Raw genomic sequence first — 24,551 nt, forward strand, 5'->3', positions numbered from 1 at the left:
CGGTTTCAAGTTTATCTCTCGTTTTATTACCATTCAGATTCGGAAATAATCTCATCATTTTACTCGCTCGGATATTACAAGATAACTTCACGAAATTACATTTTATTATTAGAACAATGAATTTCATTAAAATTGCAGATAAAACCTTTAGGAATCTACTTCTTTCACAAAAGTGACAAATCTTCCGAATAAATAAATAATGCCCCAAAAGCTGCTTCCGGAAGCAGATTCATCTATGGACACAATGATTTATGCCACTCTGTTATCCCGATTTTTTCGCAAGAAAATTAATTCTTTGTTTTCGTGTCGTGCTACTTTTGTTAGTCTAAGCGATGACTTCTTTTCTCCAAATCAAGGCTAAAAACAACACATCTCACATCACAAAATCTGAATCGTAAAATTTTAACAGGGTGTCATAAGCGCACCTTAAAAATCCAGCACACCTGTCACAGTAAAAAGCATTTTACTCCTCATTCGTGTGTATTTTTTGAACAATTGATTCAAATAATAAAAAATATTTAAATTTGAATCGCTTCGTTTAAGTAAGACGAGTTAGTGCCTTGTGAGAATTATCCAACTTCCAACTTAGTTAAAGTACTTCCCTTTACTATTTTCGCTTAGTACTTGGGCACGTGGCGCAAGGATTCGAAAGTTGTCGTTTTGACACAGCTCGCGCCCCATTTTGCCTTGCATGACAAGTTATAAGGGGCTTACATGATCGTTGCGTCCTCAAAACAGTGCATCAAGCCTTTGGGAATTAAAGTCTTGTAAAGTTGAGGATGGACGTAACACGCGCTACATTTGCGCGACTTGTATGCGCACCGTCTGCGATAAATCTGTGTCTATGGAGGCAGGAATCGTCAGTGTCGCGTGGTAAAGAGACCCAACAAAAGTCCGAAAATGGCACTTTGTTAGATGTGTGTTTTCCGGCGAAACTTGCCGGCGTACTTTGACAAAGACGCGCCGATTCTCATTCCTCCGGTTTAAGTTTCGCAAAGTTTCAGGTGAGTCGGATGAGACTTTGTTTGCTTTAAACGGATGAAAGGGTAATTTGATACTGAGCGATTAAGAATCGAGAATGCAACCCAAATTGCTAATGCTACCAAACTTTATCAACTGTGCAAATAAAATTATTAAACCACAAACAAAGGAATCCAATCTATTTTAAATTCAATTATGTAAATTGTTGATATGAAACTGTAATAAGCCAATCGTTAATTGGAGATAAAGTTAATATTGCACATAACTGACATACGCCGAATTGCCCAATTAGGTTGATTTATAATATATGGGTTTCAAATTCATGATACGTCAGAATTAACCATCTCAAAAAATATGATTTAACTTACAAGTAAACTCCTAGGTGTTATTCTATAAATAATAGTAAAAGATACTCAAATTGTTATCAACATAAAAATTAATATCAACAAAATGTAATAAAAAAACTTTATTTTTAAATATATTGCAAGTGCAAAAATGGTGGATGCGCCGGGATACCCTTACCGCATTGTGTCTGCACCAAAAAATGTACCTTAAATACTATTGTTAAATGCAACAAAACAATTTTTAAAAATTTTTTAAACACTTACAATACACGTATTGGTGATAAAACTGCAAAACATATAAAGCTGGTATCTCCTTTTATTTTCGTTTAAAAATTACACAAGTTCACACGATTTATGTACCTCAGTTGAAAGATTTCTTATAGATTATGAAATACTAAGTTTAAAAATGTATAAAAAAATCCATCACGTCACTTTTAAGAAATATATAATTAATTAAGAAGCAAGAGTAATTCTTAAATAGGCAAACAAAAATAAAAAATAAATGCTTTTACTTTGTTTTTTGTACTTTTTTGGGTCAGTTTTATTTTATAAAAGTATAATATTAATCTCTTAACATGTTTTCATCCCAGAATTTTTTGTGCCGATTTTCGAAAATCTTTAGATCTGTTCATAACTCAAGTTGCTCAAGTTTCGAAAAGAAAGTTAAATATAAATAAAAAAAAATTTTTTTGAGACATATTTACGCTTTTCTGATAATAATTACGCAAAAACTCAGTCTGATTAGTTACGGATCAACCAAAATACAGTAGGTATTCTGTTTTTAGTGCTTCTGAGAGAGGTTTTTCTCCATTTGCAAATATAAATTGTCCAAATATAGCAAAATAGACATGTTATATCATGTAGCACTTCTTCTAATACTGTATGCTTTAAAACAATTCGTACAGGTAAGAAATAATCTTTCACAAAAAAACTTGAATGTGATAAAAAAATTACCTGCCTTTTTGGGTTTCCAGAGGGTAAGTAAACATAAAAATTAAAATTTGATAAAAAGTACATAAAAAAATTATAATTTGTAAACTAGTGTTATTTTAGCAAAAAGTGTTTAATTCTTTTGAAAAACAAAAGTATCAATTTTTCAATCAAAAATCATTATTTACTTTAATTAATACATTAATTTACCAAATAAAAATTTTTATTCTTTGTAAAAATATTAAATTCGTAACAGTCTCTTTTGCGGTCTTAAAATAAGCACTTTTCAAGCAAAAGAGAAATTGGCTTTTTACCAGTTTAAGGTGTGAATTAACCACAAACGTAGCAAAACAAGTTAGAAAATTAACACAAACGTGCGGAACTTTGTATATTTAAGAGTAATGTAAAAGTTTTGACGACTGTTGTACTTACACGGAAAAAATATTTTTACGACATGAAATGTAATACCAAAATAAAATTTTGTTTAAAATAACAAAAGTATTGTTTCTTTTTGATATTCACGCTCAGTAACAACGTGTGATGTGAAACTGCAATAAGAGATCCTCAAAGTTATTGCATAACACTGTCAAAAAGCTTAAAATTGGAATCAAAACAGAAAACATCAATCTAAATGTACCTGAAACCGGAATAAACTTTAATTATTTTGGTTTTTATCTCGAATTAGTTTTGGCAAGTAAATTAAAGCCCGCAAATCGATGGAAAGCCACCATGAAGCCTTTCAACCTTTGCGACCAAATTAAAAATAAATTTGAGACTGGTTGGAAATTAATAAATTAAAACGTTTGTGCAAAACCGCATTCAGCATAATGTCCAAACGTTATAAATCCGACCTTATCTAAGCGGCCAGTTGAAAGAACAAAGCGATAAAAATCCCCAGTAAAAACTGTGAAAGTTGAAAATCCAAATTACAATTTATCAGCCATAATTCCCAATAAAGCACCTGTTCCATTTTCAAGTTTATTGTTTCATTTACAGCGTGATAATGGAGACATTTCACGTCCTTTGGTATCTGATGAATAATGCCGGAGCCACGTTTTCCAATAAATCGCCAAAAGGTGTTACTGAGCAACTGCATTAGCTGCTTTTATACCACTTCTCGTTTGATGGACTAGAATAAAACGATACGGCAGGAGTTTCGATACCTCAAGCCATGTCAAATCACTTTGCCATTGGACGTGATTTATTTAGAAGAACTCGTGACATCAATCAATTTTTTTGTATAAGCAGCCTCATAAATTCCCAAATCTAATAGTAAAACATCGGTTTTTCTGCACGGTTATGGACTCATTTAGCGGCAAATGAATTCCGGAATAGAATCGTCGATTGAGGCTCGATCTGTACAATTGTTTTGATTTATGCGAGATGATGCTTCCACCGTTTTGGCTCCCACTCGGTATCAATATATTCGGATTGTCGCGACCAGTGTAAAAATAAAACCGTGTTATGGCATGATAACGTTTTAGTTTCTTTGAGTCAAATTTTAAGAGCGCTGTTAAGGTGATTGTTTGTTGAATGCGTTAATTGGAAAGCAATATTTTGTATACAGCCAATTTTAAATTCAATAACCCCAACTCACTTAAAAGCCCGAGAAAATATTTTGCTATTCGTATCTGGAATTTTTCTTGCGGCTTTCTCACTATTTACACAAAACATGCTTCATTATAAATTCCGAACGCACACGGGAAAGTACTTCGAATCTGTATAAGGTGAAATATGTTCCCAAACCATTAGAAAAAACTAAAATGGTGTTAAAAGTTGGAGAACTCCGTCTCAATTTTGCACGTTTTGAGTTAGTTACTCCTAAAATAATGCCAAGTGGCTCAAAATGGTGTAATTATTTATAACGCCAACTGCTGGATTGTATTAGATTTATTGCTGGTATAAAATGCATTTATTTTAAAATGCAACAGGAAAGCATAAATCATATTCATTTTAAGGACATGATTGTAAGAGGTAATTCAATTTCGTCGTTGATTAAATAGGTTGAAAGCTCCAATTAAAGAAAAATAATTGCCTATTTATGCGCGTATACTGTGGAGCTTCACTCCGGAGTGCATCATCGGAAAATGTAGTCAACATCTAATTTCACAAAACAATTACTTCCACTGTGTTTAAATGTGAGCGCAACTGCTGTAGCTAAACTTCGCCAGATCTTCTCAATAAACATTTATTCCAATTATTATTAGACCGAAGATTTGAGGAAAAAACCGGTGACTGCTGCAGCTTGTATCTTTTAAACCGCACCTAAGATCTATCCTTTTATACCTTGGGAAATAAAGTTTCTCGATTGTATTGTTAACAAAAAGATGAATTTTAAAGTTTGAATCCATGCTTGCGCCTAATCGATAAGCTGATCCAATTTCATCCGAAATGTAGTCAAAGTAGTGTTAAACTCGTCTTTTACGCACGCACGTAAACGTTAATTGTCTCGTGGTCAAGGTTATTTGGCGAAAACGCTCGAGACAAATCACGGAAGCTGCCACTTGTAAATTGGTTTAGGGGTTTGTGTTTGTTAATATTGGCATGCGATAAAAAGGGCAAAGTTGGTCCAAGTCCTTTGATCTGGTTTGAGTGGTCGGCCTTTGTCTACAATCAATCACTTTCGATATGTGACGTTGACACCCCCAAAGTTAACAAACAAACTGGAGAAAAGAGACCCTCGTCGCAATAATGTCGCTTGATTACGTTAGAATTGTTTGGTTCCCGTTCTCTGGCGACTGTTACATTTATGGAGCTTCCTTTGGTCAAAATTAATAAGTATTGAATGTTGGCTCACAATTCCGACAATGCTATTTCCCAAGCGAGTGCATTGTGTGTACTGAGGGAGGTTATCTCTTTTGTTGCTGCGCCAAGGCTTCTAATAACTAGGCCCCAATTCATGGTTTTTTCGTGTGCACCTAAATTGCTTTGAGTTTGACTTGGAAGAAACTTCCGGGATTAATTGCTTGACGTTGTGAAGTTTAATACGAAAATGTGGTATCCCAACATTCCGCGTTCTTATTAAATAAAGCACGTTTAATTTTTGATTAAAAAAATCCCAATCAATGTGATCGGCCGTAAAAGCACACCTTTGCCCTTTCTAAAGGGTTTTATCTGGCAACTTTCCCCATTCCAATCTCATTGCCGTCTTGTAAAAACTCCGCATTACTGTTTCTGGCTGGTAAAAGTCTGTTATTGGACATACTTGAGTTAATTGGGTTGGTACAAGGATTCGGCGGGATTGAAGGCTTCGCTCCCATTAGATATGTCTGATGGGAGGCTTCATAAATTCCAAAATTAGCAATTCAAAGGATCGCGGTTAAACACATTCAACACGCAAGCCGGAAATTGAAGTTGATGTAATTTTAAGAGAGTCTGGACAAGTTTCGATGATCGTGTCCTACGTCGACCCAATTCCCGCCAATCTATATGCGCATACGGATTGCACGGAGATTAATAAGGACAAGGTATAAACTGATTTCGATTTCCCTCTCAACACTTTCATTAAAATTCTTTCCGAGAGTCCGTTATTTACTCGCAACACTATTAGAAGGATAAATCCCCTCTAGAATGTATAAGCGGGACTACCACCACAGGATATTTATTCCTTTTTCTTGCACCCTCGCCTCAGCTCACGATTGGCTCCCAACGCTATCCGCGCAGCAAATCCACACGGAAAAGGCTCGATTTTAGAAAGTCTTCATGTCTCAAACATAACAATATCTGCAAACTATTTGTAAGTTTTCAGTTCGTATAATAAATTATTGGACGACTAGAAAATCGCATTTGTTCAACCTCTGCCTAAAAATCTGTTAAGATATGAGATCCGTTTAACATACTCCCAACTCTATCAAAAGTTAAAAAAATTTTTTTTTCATAAACATGTTAAATTTGCAACTTCAGAAAACATTTTCTCAGGTTTTCGCAAAGATTATAGTACAACAACATTGTTAGACAATTTAGTACATAATATTATCAAATATGCTGACGAAAGACTAGCAACAATATAGTTCTACTAGACTTTGCAAAATCTTTTACCACGCGAGATCACAATTTTTTGGATGGGTTTGATAAAAATAAGTGTATTATTAAACTCTTCTAATAAGTTTTAACACACAAGCAAAAATATTATTTAGAAAATAGAAATGCAGATGTGCCCCAGAGATCAATTGTAGATCCAATCCTTTTATATGTTTTAAATATTAGATTGTGTAGCTTTTGCAGACGACGTTTACGTAGTACGATTTCAGTCACAAACATATAGACAGATACTGTATGCAATCAAATAAACAATAATTTAAAGGCAATAGCTAAACAGTGCAACAATCAGTACTAACGTAAAATAAAACCGAATTTAAATAAGTGTTCTGTTTTATCTTTTACACACCTAATAACTACAAAAGAAGAAACAAAACCCCTTGGGTAAAAAGCATTCTATTTTCCACAAACTTTTACAATTGGAAAAAAACTTTAAAAATTTAAGTAATTTCTTTTATCTATTACAGCTTTATAATCTATTATTTCTATTTAGAAGCTGTTGATAAATATGTTGTAGAAGATTCAAATTAATTGTTTCGTATTTATCTGTGGTGAAAAAAAAAATCATGTCTTTAATTATGTTTCAGAATTAAAATAGTTAAGAATAGAACAGTTCTACCAGTACATTCCAGCTAGCAATGTTTTTATTGTGTTTTTTTATTATCTAGACTCAATATCTTCAAAATAAATTTTATAAACGACAAAATTTCCATACTGCTTCTGTTAGTCTTCATACCGCTAAACAATCATCTTTACCTAGGATCATATTTACTCTTAATTATGTTAACGTTTACAATGGCATTCTTGCACGGTAAGCACACTAACGTTAAACTAACGCAAAGGAAAAAACGTTAATTGAGTAGCAAAAATGTTACTTTTATCGTTAAATCAACGCAAAAATGTTTATGACAGTAACATTACTCGTAATGTAAAGTATTACTGTTTTTTTTAATAACTGTTTAAACACAAGAATATAACGTAAAATTATAAAAAATATAAAATCAGTAATCAACGTTGACAAAAAAATATTTACAAAAAGCTGTTTTTATTTAAATAATTTTATTCTTTTATAAAAAATGCAGTATAAAAAATATCACACCCTCAGACGATTAATAATCCTATACTCGACATCCAAAATACTACATATTTTAAAAAATTTGCTTTTCTGACAATTATTAAACTTTAAAAACACGATATATTTAAATTAAACTTTAAAGGTAGTATTGTATGATAGCAGTATTGCACTATTTCCTATTTTCCTAAAAGTGGCAATTACTTTTTTGAAACTGCTTTTTCTGATTTCTTTTTTAGTTTTTTCATATCAGTTATATATTTTACAAAGTAAAAAACAAATGCGAGAGTAGTTATTGCTATTACTTGTATCAAAACTAAAAAAAACGTCGCATTTTTTCTCAAAATTAGGTGTTATAAATTATTCCTGCACTTCAAAAATATAATAGCTAACGTAATTTTTATTTTATTTTATAGATTATTTTATCAACCTTATTTAAAAAATAATTAGGAAAAATGCGCGGTTAGCATTTTTATAGTTTTGAAACAGTTAATAGTTATTTTATAAGTATAAGAGTACTCTGCGTTTTCATACAATTAAATAGTTACGTTTTTATGCTCCGTTTTACGACATGATTATAACATTAATATAACGTAAAAAGTTACATTAACGTAAGACAGTGCCATAAAAACCAAATTCAGTTATTTTTAAACGTTAAATATACGTTTAAAACATATGTTATCTGTAAATACGATTCTTAAAAACGTTAAACTTCTTTTATGTTTTTTTACGTAACTACAACTTTCAGTTATTAAGACGTATTTTAAAAGTTACAAATTGGTAAAAAAACTAAACAAGATAAACGTTAAAAGAAAACATAATCAAACAACCAAATAACAACCTTGTAAACAATGTATAGCGTTATATTAACCGTTGTAACGTTAAAAAAACGTTAGATCTACCTCTGTGTGCTTACTGGGTAATCTTTTTATTTTTAATAATAATCTAACCATAACAGAAAAATCTGTGATATCGTGTAGTTTTAATTAATCACTATTGTTTTTTTCTTCTAGATTATTGATTTGTATGTATTTTAATACGAGTTAAGTAGAATAATTTTATGTTAGAATTGGCTCTTTAAATAAAATTCTTTTATTATTATAAATAGTTTTGTTGTCCGCTTTCTCAAGGTGTTAATCTTTTGACCCAACTTATTTATAATTTTTATCCCGATTCTGTCGCTTTGACATACGATAACACGTCGAGAAGTGATTTTTAAGTGGCGCTCCCGTTATTTATTCATTAGAGAGTGGCTCAAATCTGGATAAGCGAGCGGATCGTCGCGATAGCATCTTACAAGTCTTTTACGATCCTGCTAAAACGATTAGCTTCTATATTTACAAAAGCCGAATTAAAATTGAAATCACCCTCCTTCAAGTGCACCCTTAATTAAACTAATGGAAGGACGGGTTAAAAAACATAAAACCCAACAATCAAAAACTCCAAACTATAAATCTGATTAGGGCGCTTTTAATTACAAAAGGTTAATTAAAAGTTTTATTTATTAAAAAGACACGTCTCGACAACTTGAAACGAGAAATGATTAGGGATGATTCCGGGACGCAATTTGCGCCGGCTTTAGGCCCGAGAGCCTGTATCGTTCGTCTCCAATACGGTAAATTATTTAATAAAGTTGGGTCACAAGCCCGTAATATCCGCAAAACGAGTGTTTGTTAAGACCACTTTATTGGTAAGACCACAAAGACTTCTACATGGGGCTATCATAATTTGGAATTTCTTCGATGTCTTCCTTCACGTTGCACAGGCAGTCGGGGTTGTCGCACTGGCGGCTCTCGTGGTGCATCTCGTGGCCCTCCTGGTGGTCATCGGGGTACACGATATCTGCAACAACAAAATAAACATTTATTGAAAAATTTGGCATTGGTGTCAGACCTTTCCTCAACTCCTCGTCGATTCTTCTGGGCTCGTTTCCGAAACGGGCTTCAGACTGCGACTTCCTTCGCCTCCTTCTGCGCTTTTTGGCGGCTTTCTTTCGCCTCCTCCTTGTTTCACGCACCGGGAGAGAGGAGTCCGAGTCGTTGCTGAAGCCGCGGTACCTGTGCCTCCGTCTCACGGACTCCTCGAAGAGCCGCTGAGCGCTGGGAGTGATTGAGTGTTTCTGGAGCCTTCGTCGGCGGCGCCTCCTCCTCTGGGCTTGGAGCCGTTTTCTTCGGCGGCATTCCATGCAGTCTTTATTGGGGTTTAAAATCTCCGTGTTGATTCTAAATTTGCCGGCACGTTGTTTGACGATGCCATTACTCGCGGCGTGGTTAAGGGCTCGCTTAACTTGCGTGGATAAATTCCTGACTGTATTGTACGATCTCACGCTGCGTAAGGACGATTTAACATGACTAACGATTTTGGTGGAGTTGGAACCTCCGTTTTCTTTGAGCTCGTAAATGGCTTGCAACACTTCCGGAAGAAATCGCGGCGGTCGGACTGGTCTCTTCATACTTTGTTTGAGAGTTTTTAATCACACAGACACAAGATCACAATTTTGAGTTGCTTCATCCAAAGCATTAATTTGGGCCAAAAAAATTTGTGACTTACCGAAATTTAGACTATTTATTAGTAAACAAACGTGTTGTTAGGAGAGTATCGATGCTACGCCTTGTCGATTTCGCGACAAAGGACATAATAGGATGTTGTTCGTCATCGGCTGCTCGTAATTGGATCAAGCACGGAGTCCGTGTTGAAAGTGGATAAGTAGATTTCCCTAATTTCTCTTCACATTTATCTCTTTTTCCGACTGAACTGTGTAATGTTGCACGGATCGAAATTGACATTTCCGATTACGCGCAAATCGCAATTTTAATCAGCACCTTTGACAATCTTAACTCGTTAAGAGGCGCTTTGGGGCACGCTGTTTGGTTAGCGAGGAAAAATCGCCGAATTTTGTGGAAACGTGAATCACTTTCTGAGCTTATTTACGTCACACCTCTTACATCCGCTCCCAAAGCAAATCCCGTTTGTTGCGAACGGATTAAATCTTAAACCGCTCTCTGACGAAGCTTTTAAAAACGCTAAACATGTCTTGAATGCGCTCGAGGTAGGCCAACACAAATTACTTGCTTCTTCGTCTTAAAGCACAATTTTATCTCTATTTATCCAAACTGCGCAAAATCTATTTTCCATTTAATGGAAATCAAATACAAAAAAAATCCCTCAAGTTGTCTTACTAAAAGCAAAAAAAAACACCGGAATGCCAGCAATTCAATAATTTATAGCAATTATTCACAAAATTCGTAATTTCTGTAATTCCGACTTAATTTTCGTATTTTCAATATACCTAACTGTCTTATTAATGCTGTAGTCATTTTCAAGTAATCTCGCATAATTCCAAAAAAAGTTCTAGTAATTCCAGACAATTCACAAGAAAATCCAGTAATTCTATAAATTCCAAAAATAATTTTAATAAATTAAAACAAAAAAAAATTGTGAAACCAATTTCATAGTTAACAGTCAGTAAACATTCAATACGCAAACATAATTACGCAGATATACGTTTAATTTTAATCAGGTCAAATATTTTATTAAGTACTTTTATCCTTGAAGTAATATAAATTGAAGTGTGAATAAAATCACTAGCTTCAGCTGCTTTCAATTCGCTCTTGATATCGTAAATTGTCGAGAACATAAAACTAAAATTCATCCTTTAAGCACCATTTCAGTTCTCTTGTAAATTACGGGTAAACGTTGTGAATTTTTAAACTAACAAAAATTGTATTCCTTACAGAATTTTCAGTTATGCGTAAACGCCTACCCATGTTAACTGAATCATTTTACGACTGTTATGCAAATCCATTCGTTAAAATTCAAGAAATAATGAAGCTTATTACGCTGAAACACAAGTGTTTGTTTACTTCACTCTGTTTTTAAAATAGGAGAAAGCTGCAACAGACACCTGTTAGAATTGAATTTGAAAATCAATTCATTGACGTTGTTCATTTCTATTCATAAAAAAACTAAATTTTCATATTTCTTATAGGAAAATCTGAACGTATTTATTAATAATTGCGATTCTTTCAAAATCGTATTTAATTCTTAAGAACGAAAGTAATTGATTTCTTATCTCACATCAGATGCATTGGGATAATTAAAAGTAATTACGGTAATTAAAAAACAACACTTAGTTCTTCAATTTAAATAAAATAGAAGTAGCTCAAACCCTATAAAAGCAACAATAAATTTATTGTTACTATGCTTATGCCACAATAATAATAATAATAATAATAACAATAATAATAGTAATACTAATAGTATATTTACGAAAAACTCCTTTTTTACAAAATAAATAAAATTAAAAAACTAACTAAAAATTAATCCTAAAATTATTTAACAGTGAATGACCTAAAATTAAGAATCACACATTTATGAACCTTAAGTGTCTAAATAGAACACATCGAAATAATTTACGTTAGAAAGCAAGTTGGCAGTTCGAGTCATCCTTACTATTGACTATGAAAAGAGAGATTTGATGTTAAATTTGTGAAAAATCTGTGACAATAATCGGGTTTTTCGTTTTTAATTTGCAGTCATCGACTGGATATTTATTTGTTTAAGGTATTTCCATACAAATTCATCAAACGTGTTGTTGCGACGGCCAATAATAAATTTTTCAATCGCTAGAATTACATTTGGCGTGATTTATGACAAGGTATTTGTATTGTCGCCCGTCTGCAGAATTAAATTGACTCTGAAACTTTCGGATGCTCTCCCTCAGCAAAATTCCATCCGAAAATAATTCTTTGTTTCAGTTTGAGGATGAAGCGGTTTCAACTTTGGCTGACCGTTTCGCTGCTAACCAAGTTTGAAACCGGCTCAGGTGTGTCCCTCAAACAATCTTCACGGGCGCCACAAATGAACAATCACCAGAACATCTCGTCGCTTTTGGATAATCTCCTCAGAGGTTACGACAACAGCGTCCGTCCTGATTTCGGCGGTATGACCACATAAAACAGTTTGGGTGAATTATTAATTCGTTTTAGGCCCTCCTGCGGTCGTGGAGGTCGATATCATGGTGCGGAGCATGGGCCCCATCTCGGAGGTGGACATGGTAGGGCTGTTTTTAATTTGTGAAAGCTTCGCGTTCACGCCTTGTGTGTTGGATCTCGGCCAACAGCCGCACTGCAATGTTAATCTGCGATTTTAATCGCAAGACTTGTTGATTTTAGACGTATTCAATGGATTGCTACTTCCGGCAGTCGTGGGTCGACCGACGATTAGCCTTCCCAGGGGATACCAACGATACTCTGGCCCTTAGTATCTCGATGCTGGCAAGGATCTGGAAGCCGGATACTTATTTCTACAATGGCAAGCAGTCGTATTTGCACACCATCACAACTCCCAACAAGTTCGTCAGACTGTATCAAGACGGGAGGGTGCTTTATTCGTCGAGGTGAGTTTTTATGCGAAAGACACACCCAGTCAATCGGTGCATTCTGAGACAAAGTTTAATTAAGCTCGTCCGTGGTACGGCAAAGCTTTTCACATTTGCATAGTTTACTGAAGGATCGGAGATTACGTGCCATTGAGTTAATTTACTAATATTAATTGGCTGCGATTAACCGCCGTTCCGGTTCGATCGGCAAACTCGCTTCTCTCTTGCATACGTCTTTAAACAAATCATGAGCGCCGAAAACTGTGAACGCGTCGCTTGAAACTATTTGTCTGACAAATATTGTGTCATTTGTAAACATTGCTTAAGCAAAAGAATTCAAATTGTAAGAAATAAAGTCATAAACGTTACCCTAAAACTTTGGTAAAAATGGTGGATGCGCCGGGCTAAAAACTTTTTTGTATAATTTGACGCCATTTTGATGCTTAAATAGGCATATTAAACCACGCAACGCCATCAAATGCAATGTCATAATAGTCATTATTTAACGAAACATTTTTATGTTGACAGAAAGCAAATTCGCGACCGTATTTTTAAGAATTTCACAAATTTCAGGAAGCGTACATGCAAGATTACCTTCATTATAATCCATGCTCGTTCTTTTTGACAGAATTTGCATAAAACAAAAATTTTACATCAATTTTTCAAAACTGAGACATTACCAATCATCACAAAAATCCCTAAATCGATTAAAATACCAATTTTTGTTTCATAAAACTCGTTGCATAAAACCTTGAAGCACTCATTTTTTTAAAAAACTTTTGGCTAACGCCGCTTGTTTTCGAAACTTAAATTCGTGCTTCAATGCTGGTTAAAACTTGTTGTTAATATAGTATTATTATAGCAAAATTGTTTTATTGTTTTTTACTGTTTGTTTTATTAATAAGAATATAAAAAACCTCAAAACTTATTTACAAAAAGATTTACCTCGACACTCAATTAATAAAACTAACTGTTACTATTATGCAAAAATGGTGGATGCGCCAGGCAAAAGTTTATGCAATTATTTCAACTTTATTTTAACCTCGGCTTAATAAGTTGAGCCAATAGACTAAAGACAAGAAATCTTTAGCGCTTAAACACTTGCAAGGAAATTTGGATCAGTTTACGCTAATTGAAAAAATGAAAAATTGTCTGGTATACATTGCAGCTGCCCAAATGGTACTTTATCAAATTTATTTTTTATCAAATAATGATATAAAAAACCTCAAAACTTAACTACAAAAAGATTTACCTTGACACTCAATCAGTAAAACTAACTGTTACTATTATGCAAAAATGGTGGATGCGCCGAGCAAAAGTTTATGCAATTATTTTAACGTTATTTTAACCTCGGTTTAATAAACTGAGCCAATAAACCATAGACAAGAAATATTTATCTCTTAAACACTTGTAAGGAAATTTGGCTCAGTTCACGCTAATCGAAAAAATAAAAAATTATCGGCTATACATTACAGTGGCCCAAACGGTACTTTATCGAATTTATTTTTCATCAAATAAACATATAAAAAACATCAAAATTTAACTACAGAATGTTTACGTCGATACCCAATCAACAAATTGTTACTAAAATTGTTTGTGTGAAAATGGTGGATGCGCCGGGCAAATTTTTATGTAATTATTTCGATTTACTTTAACCTCAGTTTAATAAACTTAATTTAAAAGTAAATAAGTAAAATTTAAGTGAGCCAATGAACCATAGACAAGGAATATATCGCGCTTAAACACTTGTAAGGAAATTTGGCTCAGTTCAGGCTAAGCGAAAAATTGAAAAATTGTCTGCTATACATTACAGCGGCCCAAATGGTACTTTATCGAATTCATCTCACGTTCCATAAATCCTGAGATGGTGCTCACCGTTAGATTCTCACATCTCGGCGTGTGTATAGGTCGAGAACGCAATAAATTTCAATTGTCGAAAATCCTTCATATTTACGTGTTCAATTTTATTAGTTGTAACAAAGGTTAGAAGCAAATAATTCAAACATCATAACAGAATCCGACAGCAATTTAGATAAAACCGCAACCGCTGCAGACGATCCTAAATTTCATTAAAGTTATCTTCGTTCCTATATATTTTCGTGTATTTGTCCAGAACTGTCAACATCTAACGCTGAGTGGAGATATTTGTTTTCCAAACGAACTCAACTCATCACTTGTACTCTATATGTTATGGATGAATTCACCTAACTTTGCACTCGGTGTGCTTTTGTCCTGAAATTTTAATCACCCTGATCTGGATATAGGAACACAATGTCAGGAGCGCGGAAGTTATATTTATTAAAACTCGATCATGTTTTCAAGTTCGAGATGCTCCATTGCAGTGGAAAATAATTTCTATTACAACTTTATGTCACCTTCGATGTATACATATTCTCTGTAAAAATGAAACCATGGAATCTTTCCCGGCAATAAAAGTAATAAGAGGTGCTCAATTGGACATAGGATTAAATGAAATAGTTACAATTTGTTTTGACTTTCCTCCTTGTTGTAACTATATTGTTTGGAACTTTGCCCACATAGCTCGCTGGTTTCTTTTCTTACGAGATTTTTCACCACTCGACTAGAACGAGATACTGCTTTAAAATCGAGCAATAATTTATTTTCACAATTAAGCATATTATGCTAAAAAGTGTACTAAACTAAATTCGTCGGCACATGGAATGATTTCTGTAATTGTAATTAAATCGAGGCAAGTTTCGTGATCCGCCGCAGCAGCGGAACGTTTGCATAATGAAAGAAATGGTAATAGAGTTGTGCAAGTGATTATGTCAATTAAGAAAATTAGGAGCAAGAGTTTGTCGGTGATCAAGCCGTTTGTCTGAAATCCTAACTTGTAATAAGATTTACACACAATAACACAATTTGCAAAATTAATTCCGGCCCGATTTTTCATTGCATAATTGAATAATTTTTTGCCGTCCACCCGTACTAGCTCGATAATTGCAAATTACATATTCCGAGCCGTGAATTAGCAAACAGGCTGTCCATAATTGATTTTGTCTTTCAGATTGACGATTAAAGCCGGATGTCCAATGAATCTGGAGGACTTTCCGATGGACATCCAGAGGTGTCCGCTGAAATTCGGCTCGTGTAAGTACCGCAATAAATGGCTCTTGGAAAGCTAGGGTAGCATGTGGCAAAACCTCTAAGATAGACACCACGATTTATGCCCAAGGGGATCAGCGCCCACTCGGGATGGGTCATTGTGGCTTGATTAATGCCCACACCTGTCATCGCCTTGCTGCTTGTTACTTCACCCCGCTATTACAGCGGAAAATTTTCAATTAGACCGCCCCTATCGCCCGTTTGACTTTTAAGGGCCTTTGATGCCCGTGACAAGCGTATTGTTTAATAAATTTAATAAGTTCCATTCATTACGTTGTGTCTAATTCCAACATCTGATAATTGTGTCCAGTCTGAGGGTCACCAAATCCGCCAAAAATTTATGAGCGTTTTTGTTTAAACCCTTTAACCGCAATAATGCCCATGGTTCTAAAGACACATACATCTCAACGTTAATCCCGGGGAGGAAATGTTTCAGCATTCAACAGGTGGCCAAAAACGCCTTTTTGTGCTAAGTTCCTCACAATTTGTTTAACGGCTAGTTACATAAAAACCATCAACTCTCGATTTCAGACTGTTTCTATACAAGATAAATCTGCAAATGTATATCTCAAAAAATGACGATTGTACATAATTCAGCTATAGCTATTACATAATTTTTTCTCTTCCCGGCAATAAAACCAAATTAGTATTAGAAAAATTATAAACTAGAGGCAAGTAGTTTGAGAAAAAATTAAATTATCTAAACAAGGGGGAGAATGATGTACCTTGGGACCTACCTAATGGGTAAAATGTTGCATTTATGGTCGTAGGACAAATATTGTCCAATATAATTTCAAAGATAGAAAGATAAATATTTTATATTTTTATTGCTACGATTTTATTTTTATTGATCTCCGACTGCATGTGTTGAGGATTAGAACAGGAGATTTGTGAAAATTGAAACATCATTATTAATTCTTTGTCATTTTGTTACAAATATCAAAAAACTAAATTATCTAATAAAAAAATTACTAAACATTCGTAGAATACACCTCGAGATAGCTAGCAGTTTGGCATTTGGACATTTTCTTAACGTGCATTTGTCGATAAAAAGCGAAATATTTAGTGAAGATAAATTTTTAAGTGTCTTTGTAACAGATCGTCCAGAAAATGACACAGAAAATAAATTTGTAGAACGGATTTCTGAAGAATAAAGAAATTTGACAAAATTACCAAAACCAACATTTGTTTTATGTCTTTTAATATGTAGGTTTCAATAAACACGTTTTTACACTTCGCCGCCAAATTATGTAATAGTACCTATTTAAAATTATTTTTTTATATTTCTCGTTTTTCTGCAAAATAAAAACGTTTCATTTTTTTAAAGCGATCTTCAGTTTTGTGTTTTCTACCTTGCTTTGTTCTTCTACAGATGCTGTTGTTCTTTTGACACAATCCTTCTTCAATAAAAGTCATTACGAGTATAATAATGATAATAATGATAATAATAACAATAATAATAATAATAATAATAATAATAATAATAATAATAATAATAATAATAATAATAATAATAATAATAATAATAATAATAATAATAATAATAATAATAATAATAATAATAATAATAATAATAATAATAATAATAATAATAATAATAATAATAATAATATATTATAAGTAAAAAAGAATGGGACCAAAAACCGATCCCTGTAGCACACCCAATTTAATAAGCGCAGGTTCAGACTTATGACCATTCAAAGCAACAACTTGCTTTCTTTCATGTAAATAAATTTTAATCCAATTATTTGAAATTCCACAAACACTATAAAGGTGCAGTTTTTCTAACAAAATACCGTGATTCACAGGGTCAAAAACTTTTGTCAAATGATGAAAAAGTCCAACTGTTTGTTGCTTATTATTTAATGAATCATATATCACAGAAACAGTTTCTTTTATACCAGTTGTAATTTCACCTTTGGTAAAACCATGCTGACTAGAAGATCAAATTTGTACATTCCAAAAACTTTATCAAGCGATCAGAGAATATTCTCTTAAAGATTTTATGAAATTAATTTTGGACTGCAGCTGGTCTATAGCATTAGATTTTGTAACCTTTATTTTTATGAACTGGGACATTTTTTGATGTTTTTAAAGCTTTAGGAAAAACATCATTAATGAAATGCTTTTTTGCAACGACTTCGTGTTTTTTGTGTAAAAAATTAAAAAAATTAAATTAACACCAGTATGATTTTAGTTTAATTTAATTTTTTTCGAATTTTTAGTATTAGTAGGTACATAAAAATCAAATAGAAACAATATGTTATAGTAAAAATAAATTTATTTTCTCTAAAAGTAAATAAGTTTATACACATCTTTTACGCCACGACAAAACTTATTATTATTATATTAAATTATGCCTTAATTTTATGGCAAAGTGTAAGTATATTTTAGAATTTCTTATTTATTTATTTCTTGTCCCAATGTGCGTTTAGTGATGTCCCAGAAAGACCTCCTTGTTGTCCCTGGCTGGACAATTTGCAATTTTTTTCAGTTATTAATAAGTAAATAAATACAATAATAATTTGTGCGAATTTTATTCTGAATTGTCGCAGTAATACTATTCATGCTGATCATAATAATTAGATTAATTTCTTTCAGACAATAACAAGAAAACTTTTTTTATAAAAAAATATCCCAAGTTACAATACTCTTCTCTACACAATAAACCACGCTGTCGGTATTGTGTTAATTTTTTAATTGATTTAATATAATTTGTTGACCCAAAAAACGCTCCAATTTAGCTTTAGAGGAGTGATGGGTGACGTTCGTATCCTTACGAATAAGAGAAGACCTAATATAAAAATTTCCATTTCTTTCAGCTTAATGTGGTTTATGAATTATGAAAGATTCTACGGTTAAAATAGGAAAAACAAGTTCCAAGGCTTGAAAATCAAAACAAAACTTCTATAAATCTGACGACTGAAACGTGTTTCAATGAATAATTGCACATTTGTTTACTATTTCTTCTGTCAAAGAAGCTCCCGGTAATTACAAAACTGCTTCTGTGACATATTCGTCCCACACAAAAGTAGATTAGTTCTTGATGTAACTGAAAATTACAATTTTTCCGAAGAAACCACTTATTTAATGTAACAAACGCTGCTGCCAAAATTGCAAAACAAATATGGACTTTTCATGTCGGTCCTAAAGTATCCAATTACAGTTCGCATTTCAATTGGGCCTAAAACGTCCACATATCATTGCATACGTGTATGTAATCGCAGCGAACACGAAATAATTTCGTCCGCAACTCCTCCCATCCCGATTTAATTTATTTACGTTCGGAAACCGGCTAAACCAAAAAAGCTTTCGGCACACAAAGTGTTTTTGTCTGTCGCAAAGTGGTTTTTAAAGGATGGTACAGCAGATCGCTACGGCTTGTTAAAGTCATTTTGTATCGAACCGAAGGGGTAGTCCCGCGAGGCGGCAAAACGGCCTCCAGTCGTGCGTGAAACGCACTTTTCGTCGAATTAAATCGAAATTGTTTTGCAGTCGGATACACGGCTCAGGATGTCCTCTACAGGTGGAACGCCGCGAGACAAGTGGCGATTGCAGAAGACATGAAGCTGTCGCAGTTCGACCTCATCGCCACCCCCGCTGCCAATCACACCGACACCATCGTCAACAGCGATACCAAATCAGGTGTTCGCATTGATGGCAACTTTGATTTTAGTAAGAGAAGCTGCGGTGCGGTCTTAAGTCTGAAAGCCCGAGCTTGTTTGTCTAATAGGATCAGAGCTTCTTAATTATAGTTTACGCTCGGCCTAAGCTAATTTGATCGGGTGGTGATGAAACGCCAAGACCCAAATTACACACTTTTTTAAAATATTCAGCCTCGACCAACCAGCTAAGTAATGCACAATTTACAGTTTTATTCGCACAAAATCAATCGATCTACCGTTCCACTAACACGAATACTTCTATTTAATTTAAATACTGACGTTTCAATGCGTGGTAACACAATACAACTCTGAATAAATGCAGTTGATTGACTTTATTATAATGACGTGGAGTTTTTTCATATCTCGCAAAAAGCTCGTCAATTTCTGCACCTAAGAAAATTATTTCCACCAGATAAATTTTCGACAATAAGTTTTTATTAAAGCTTCTCCTTGACGCCTCACGTAGATTTATGTACCAAGGGACGTAAATATAATTTTTCGGTCGGAAATACAATTTGCAAATCACGTTTGCAATCAACAGTCAGTTTTTGATCGACTTCTCACTTTCAACGTGTAGAAAATCAATCTAATGGCGAGAAAGTGTTGCAAAATAGGACACATTTTGACCCTCATTTGTAATTTTTTCGCTTTTTCTAGAGGTGTCGGAACAAGGCACCCCATATTCTTGTTTCTAGATAAAAGTGTAAAGTAAATTTACAGCGTGTATACAAAATAGTACGTAAGTTTTTTGTAACTTTTCAGAAAACCTTAAAAAAAATAATAAGAAATCTATCGTCATTTTTAACGAATTTATCAACACAAAATAGTTTGGTAGAATTGGCACCATTGTACGTACTTGAATGTTTTAGCCGTACCTCTGTTTATTAAACCAATTATGTAACTGTAATTGTAATTGTAACTATAATTTTTTACTACATGATTCCAGATCAATTTTTTTTCTTGATCCAAAAATCACAATTTTGAAAAATTTATGTTGATGATTATTATAAATAATTTTCAGTTTCGCTAACGTGAAAAACTAGAAAAACTTGATCTCTTTCTTGGATCTATCACCGATTAAAAATATTTTAAGAAATGTAGAGAAAAAATCTCAAGAATAATTGAGAGAAACTGTTTTTATTATTTTCTAGACTTTGTTGAAACGTGTGCTATAGCATACTGAAAAGTTTATGCGCCAATGTGTATACAGTCTGTATATACTAATACTACAGAAAAAATCGAGAAAATTGCGTAATTTAGTCCTAATTTGCCACTTTTTGTAATTTTGGTCCATTTTTTTTAAATAAGTGATTTGCTGACAGAAAAAATGCTTTTCGACTGACAAAAACTTTACGACAAAAAAGGAGTTTTACCAATCTTACCACAAAAATAATTATGTCAGTAACATTAAATAATTTGAAATATTTTGTATTTTCTATTATGTATTTCTTACGTTATTAGAATCTACATTCAATGAGGAATTTATTATAAAATTTATTTACAAAATATAAATCTAGCTTTATCCAGAAGGGATATATGAGGGATATACGAAGTCCGGCAATCTTACATCAAAAAAAATTGCATCTTCTAAGAAAATAAAATTCTTGAAATTTAATACACTTGACAACAATTTTTTTTGTTAATAAATAAAGTCGTATCAGTTTATGAGTTTTCGTTAATTTAACTATTAGCTGTTTCAAAACTATAAAAACACCAAATAATTACCGAATTATTTTTTAAAATAAAATTGATAAAATTGTAAAATTGTTATTAACGATTAGATCTCTCATTGGAAATATAAATTACATTAAGTATTATTTTTTTAAGTGCATATAACAGCTATAACAGCTAATTTTGAGTGAAAATGCGACCTTTGCGTTTTTCTAGTATTGAAACTATTAATCTAAAGTTTTTACACTAAGTGAATCCCTACACAGAGAAAAAAAATCCATTACACTTTATAAAAAATATAATACAAATTATTAGAATTTTCATTAAAAATAAGGATAGTGGCAAAGGTTATTAAATGGTAATAAGATAATCTGTTAAAAATATGCTGTTACATTTTATTATACCTTAAGTTAACCAGTAACAAAACCTGGCATCTGGTATTAATGCGTAACGTATAATCTTTTTAAACAATAGAAATTATGTACAGAAGTATTTAATTTGTATCAAAAAATTTATAAAACTTGTTAAAAAATATTGATTAGTTAGTAACGTCATAAATATTAATGCTAACAAAAATAAATTATAAACTTTATTAGAAAAAGCGTAGGTACTAGACAAATTTTAATAGACAGTTTTCTCCGTGTACCTGCTAGCGGATCCAACCCTGGTATCATAATTATAAATTTTTACTTGCTTGGACAAATAATCTGTCTTTTTTATTTAAACGTAAATCAGATGGGTGATATATCGGAGGATTACTTACTAGAAGCCAACCTTTGTCAAGCAACAAAATTTAACAAAAACTGATGCCTGTATTCAAAGATCCCAGTAAAATCATACCTCAATTACTGTTCACATTTAAATTTAAATTTACGAGACCACAAGTAGCAGGTTCATAAAAGTTAAAATATAAAAGTGCTTTTAATTCAAAATCTGATTGGTATATTTCTTTCGCTAATTTCGTAAACAATTATCTGAAGTTAAAATGCGTAATTTAAAAATTACTAAAAAAAATAGGAAAGATACCTTTCTAATGTGCAGTCAAGCGTGTGAAATGCAAAAAATTTTTTATTTAATTAAAAATCGCAATTTTCTTTCTTAATCGCCGGACCTGGTATACACAAAATTTGCAACAAAATTTGCATTTTGTTTTACAAAAACCTTTTTTTTCCATACTAAAGACAACACAAAATAAAAAAATGACCTTCGGGATTCGAATTCAGAAGAAAACTTGACATATGTAGAATAAGTTTTCCATAAACTTTTTTCTACTTTCATTGAAAAATTGTTTGAGCAGCAGATCTTGCGGTAAACATTTTGCCCTTATTACTAGTGAGTTTTAGGTCACAATACGATAAGGGTTAAAAACGGATAAATAAATAAACAAATGCTTTATTGTCTAACAGAAATACAAAATTCCAATAACAAGGCAAATACGATAATAAAAATAATACAACGCAATAATAGAAATCACCAAATAAAAGAACATTTGTCCTCAAATCCGACTAAAAAATATATTGGTGCAATGAACTGTCGAAGCAATAAATGATAATTGAGTGGTTTTTAGTTCGTCCGCCCCTGATTGCATAATTCATAATCTTCGTGTTGATGGTGGCATTTCAGCTGAATATTCAATGCTTCTTGTCAGTTTCCACTTGCAACGCCACATGGGCAACTTTCTCATCCAGGTGTACGGCCCTTGTGTCCTTCTCGTCGTCCTCTCTTGGGTCTCCTTCTGGCTGAACCGCGAAGCCACAGCTGACCGCGTCTCCCTCGGTAAATCCCTTCGATTGATCGCAACCCTCACTGGCTTGGATTTGTTTAAGGCATAACCACCGTATTAACGATGACATTTCTCGGTCTGGAAGCGAGAACCGACTTGCCCAAAGTTCCCTACCCCACAGCCCTCGATTTCTTCGTCTTCCTGTCATTTTCCTTCATCTTTGCAACTATTATTCAGGTAACACACATTAACTGACCGAGCTTGAAAGCACGCCAGCAATTAAACCGACGAACACGTTTATCCAGAACAATGCTAATTATTTCAGTTCGCTGTGGTCCACTACTTCACGAAGTACGGTTCCGGCGAGTGCTACTTCAGCTCGGATTTCAGTTCCGATTCCAGCAGCGACGAAGAGGATTGGATTGAAAGCAGGGAAAATGCGCCCAAAGAGGTAAGTGCCCAATCGACTCAATCCAAAATAAATAAAACGTTCGAACTTAATTAAAACTTAATTCGCCACAACGTAGGTGTCGCATTCTCCAGTGTGCAAAAGCTCAAATTACGGCAGCTCGAACGGGGGCGATCCGCATTTCATTGAAGTGATTCCGCTGTCAGCGTGTTCGATTCCAGTGGCGTCAATGAGGCGCACGTCACAGCCTTGGAGCAATCTCTCCTGTATCAACCGATCGCAAGACGATAAAAATTATCACGCGAGTCCGAACAAATCAACTGGAAGCCAAAAATCGCCCTGTCAAAGCCAAAAACACAGAAAGAAGAAAAAGAAAAGGACGCCGAGGTTTAACTCAGTTTCGAAAATTGATCGAGCTTCTAGAGTAGTGTTTCCCGTCCTTTTTGTAACGATTAATTTGTTTTATTGGTATTCGTACCTGTCGAGGACCAAGAGAATTGTAAATCTGAATGTTTCGTAAGGAAACTGTCATAGCTGTGATGTTGCTTCATTGGTGTTAGTTCCTCTTGCTTCTATTTTTTTCGGTTTGGAAAGTGGTAGAGGCTATAGCTACGTAAACTGCCAGTTGAGTGTTTGTTGGAAGGCGTTCAGAACCAATTAGAGTAGAGTGATACAAAATAACACCTTTGTTTACTAGGCGAAAATTATATTTATAACGTGTTAATTTATGGAGAATCAACTAGTTTTTAGAAAAATAAATCACCAACAAATTTTTATACACTGGTTTTATTTCAATTCAAATGCACACCCAAATGCCCATTTTTTTCAGTTATGTATTATTTAGACGCACGAAATAAACTACAAAGACCTGCTAGTGCATTATAATAGTGAAAATTAATTTTTTGGCACCAAATATTTTATTATTCATTTTTTCAATGAAAATAATTTAAGTAAACTCCTGATTATCCGAAACCGCTTTATCCGAACTCGGGATTATCTAAAGTAAGTAGAAGTAATTGAAACTCTGCTTTATCCGAAACAAGGTCTTTGCTTGCGTATTTATTGCCCTGAGGAAGCCCCAAAAAGGTGACGAAACGTTGGAAGTAATAAAAAAAAGAAAATAAACTGCACCTTGTTTGCTGACCCAAAAATTAAGTAAACCATAGCTGTGATCATACTCAAATAAACTAAAAACATACGAAGAATCAAAAT

The 24,551-nt window shown here is 33.4% G+C and overlaps 2 protein-coding genes across 4 annotated transcripts; one reads left to right on the forward strand and one right to left on the reverse strand.

Annotated features, from left to right (window-relative positions):
* The first annotated feature begins 837 nt into the window (after nucleotides 1–837).
* On the forward strand, nucleotides 838–24,115 carry Grd (Glycine receptor). Of its 3 annotated transcripts, none has more exons than XM_015978818.2 (10): nucleotides 838–1,004; nucleotides 12,123–12,307; nucleotides 12,354–12,421; nucleotides 12,540–12,763; nucleotides 15,774–15,856; nucleotides 19,367–19,546; nucleotides 22,831–22,983; nucleotides 23,034–23,167; nucleotides 23,256–23,381; nucleotides 23,458–24,115. In XM_015978818.2, the coding sequence occupies exons 2-10, from the start codon at nucleotides 12,130–12,132 to the stop codon at nucleotides 23,857–23,859; spliced, it is 1,548 nt and encodes a 515-aa protein (XP_015834304.1). In that variant the 5' UTR covers nucleotides 838–1,004; nucleotides 12,123–12,129; the 3' UTR covers nucleotides 23,860–24,115. The 3 variants fall into 3 exon arrangements, with proteins under 3 accessions (XP_015834304.1, XP_015834305.1, NP_001107772.1); XM_015978819.2 differs by having other exon boundaries at nucleotides 19,367–19,516; NM_001114300.1 differs by lacking the exon at nucleotides 838–1,004 and having other exon boundaries at nucleotides 12,130–12,307; nucleotides 19,367–19,516; nucleotides 23,458–23,859.
* On the reverse strand, nucleotides 9,035–9,965 carry LOC103312802 (serine/arginine repetitive matrix protein 4). The gene is made up of 2 exons (XM_008194327.3): nucleotides 9,259–9,965; nucleotides 9,035–9,207 (listed from the first exon to the last, which is right to left on the reverse strand). Exons 1-2 carry the CDS (start codon nucleotides 9,815–9,817, stop codon nucleotides 9,074–9,076), a joined length of 693 nt encoding a protein of 230 aa, XP_008192549.1. The 5' UTR covers nucleotides 9,818–9,965; the 3' UTR covers nucleotides 9,035–9,073.
* Nucleotides 24,116–24,551: the final 436 nt, after the last annotated feature.

The sequence above is a fragment of the Tribolium castaneum genome, chromosome 9, assembly GCF_031307605.1.
Source record: "Tribolium castaneum strain GA2 chromosome 9, icTriCast1.1, whole genome shotgun sequence".
Lineage (NCBI taxonomy): Eukaryota > Metazoa > Arthropoda > Insecta > Coleoptera > Tenebrionidae > Tribolium > Tribolium castaneum.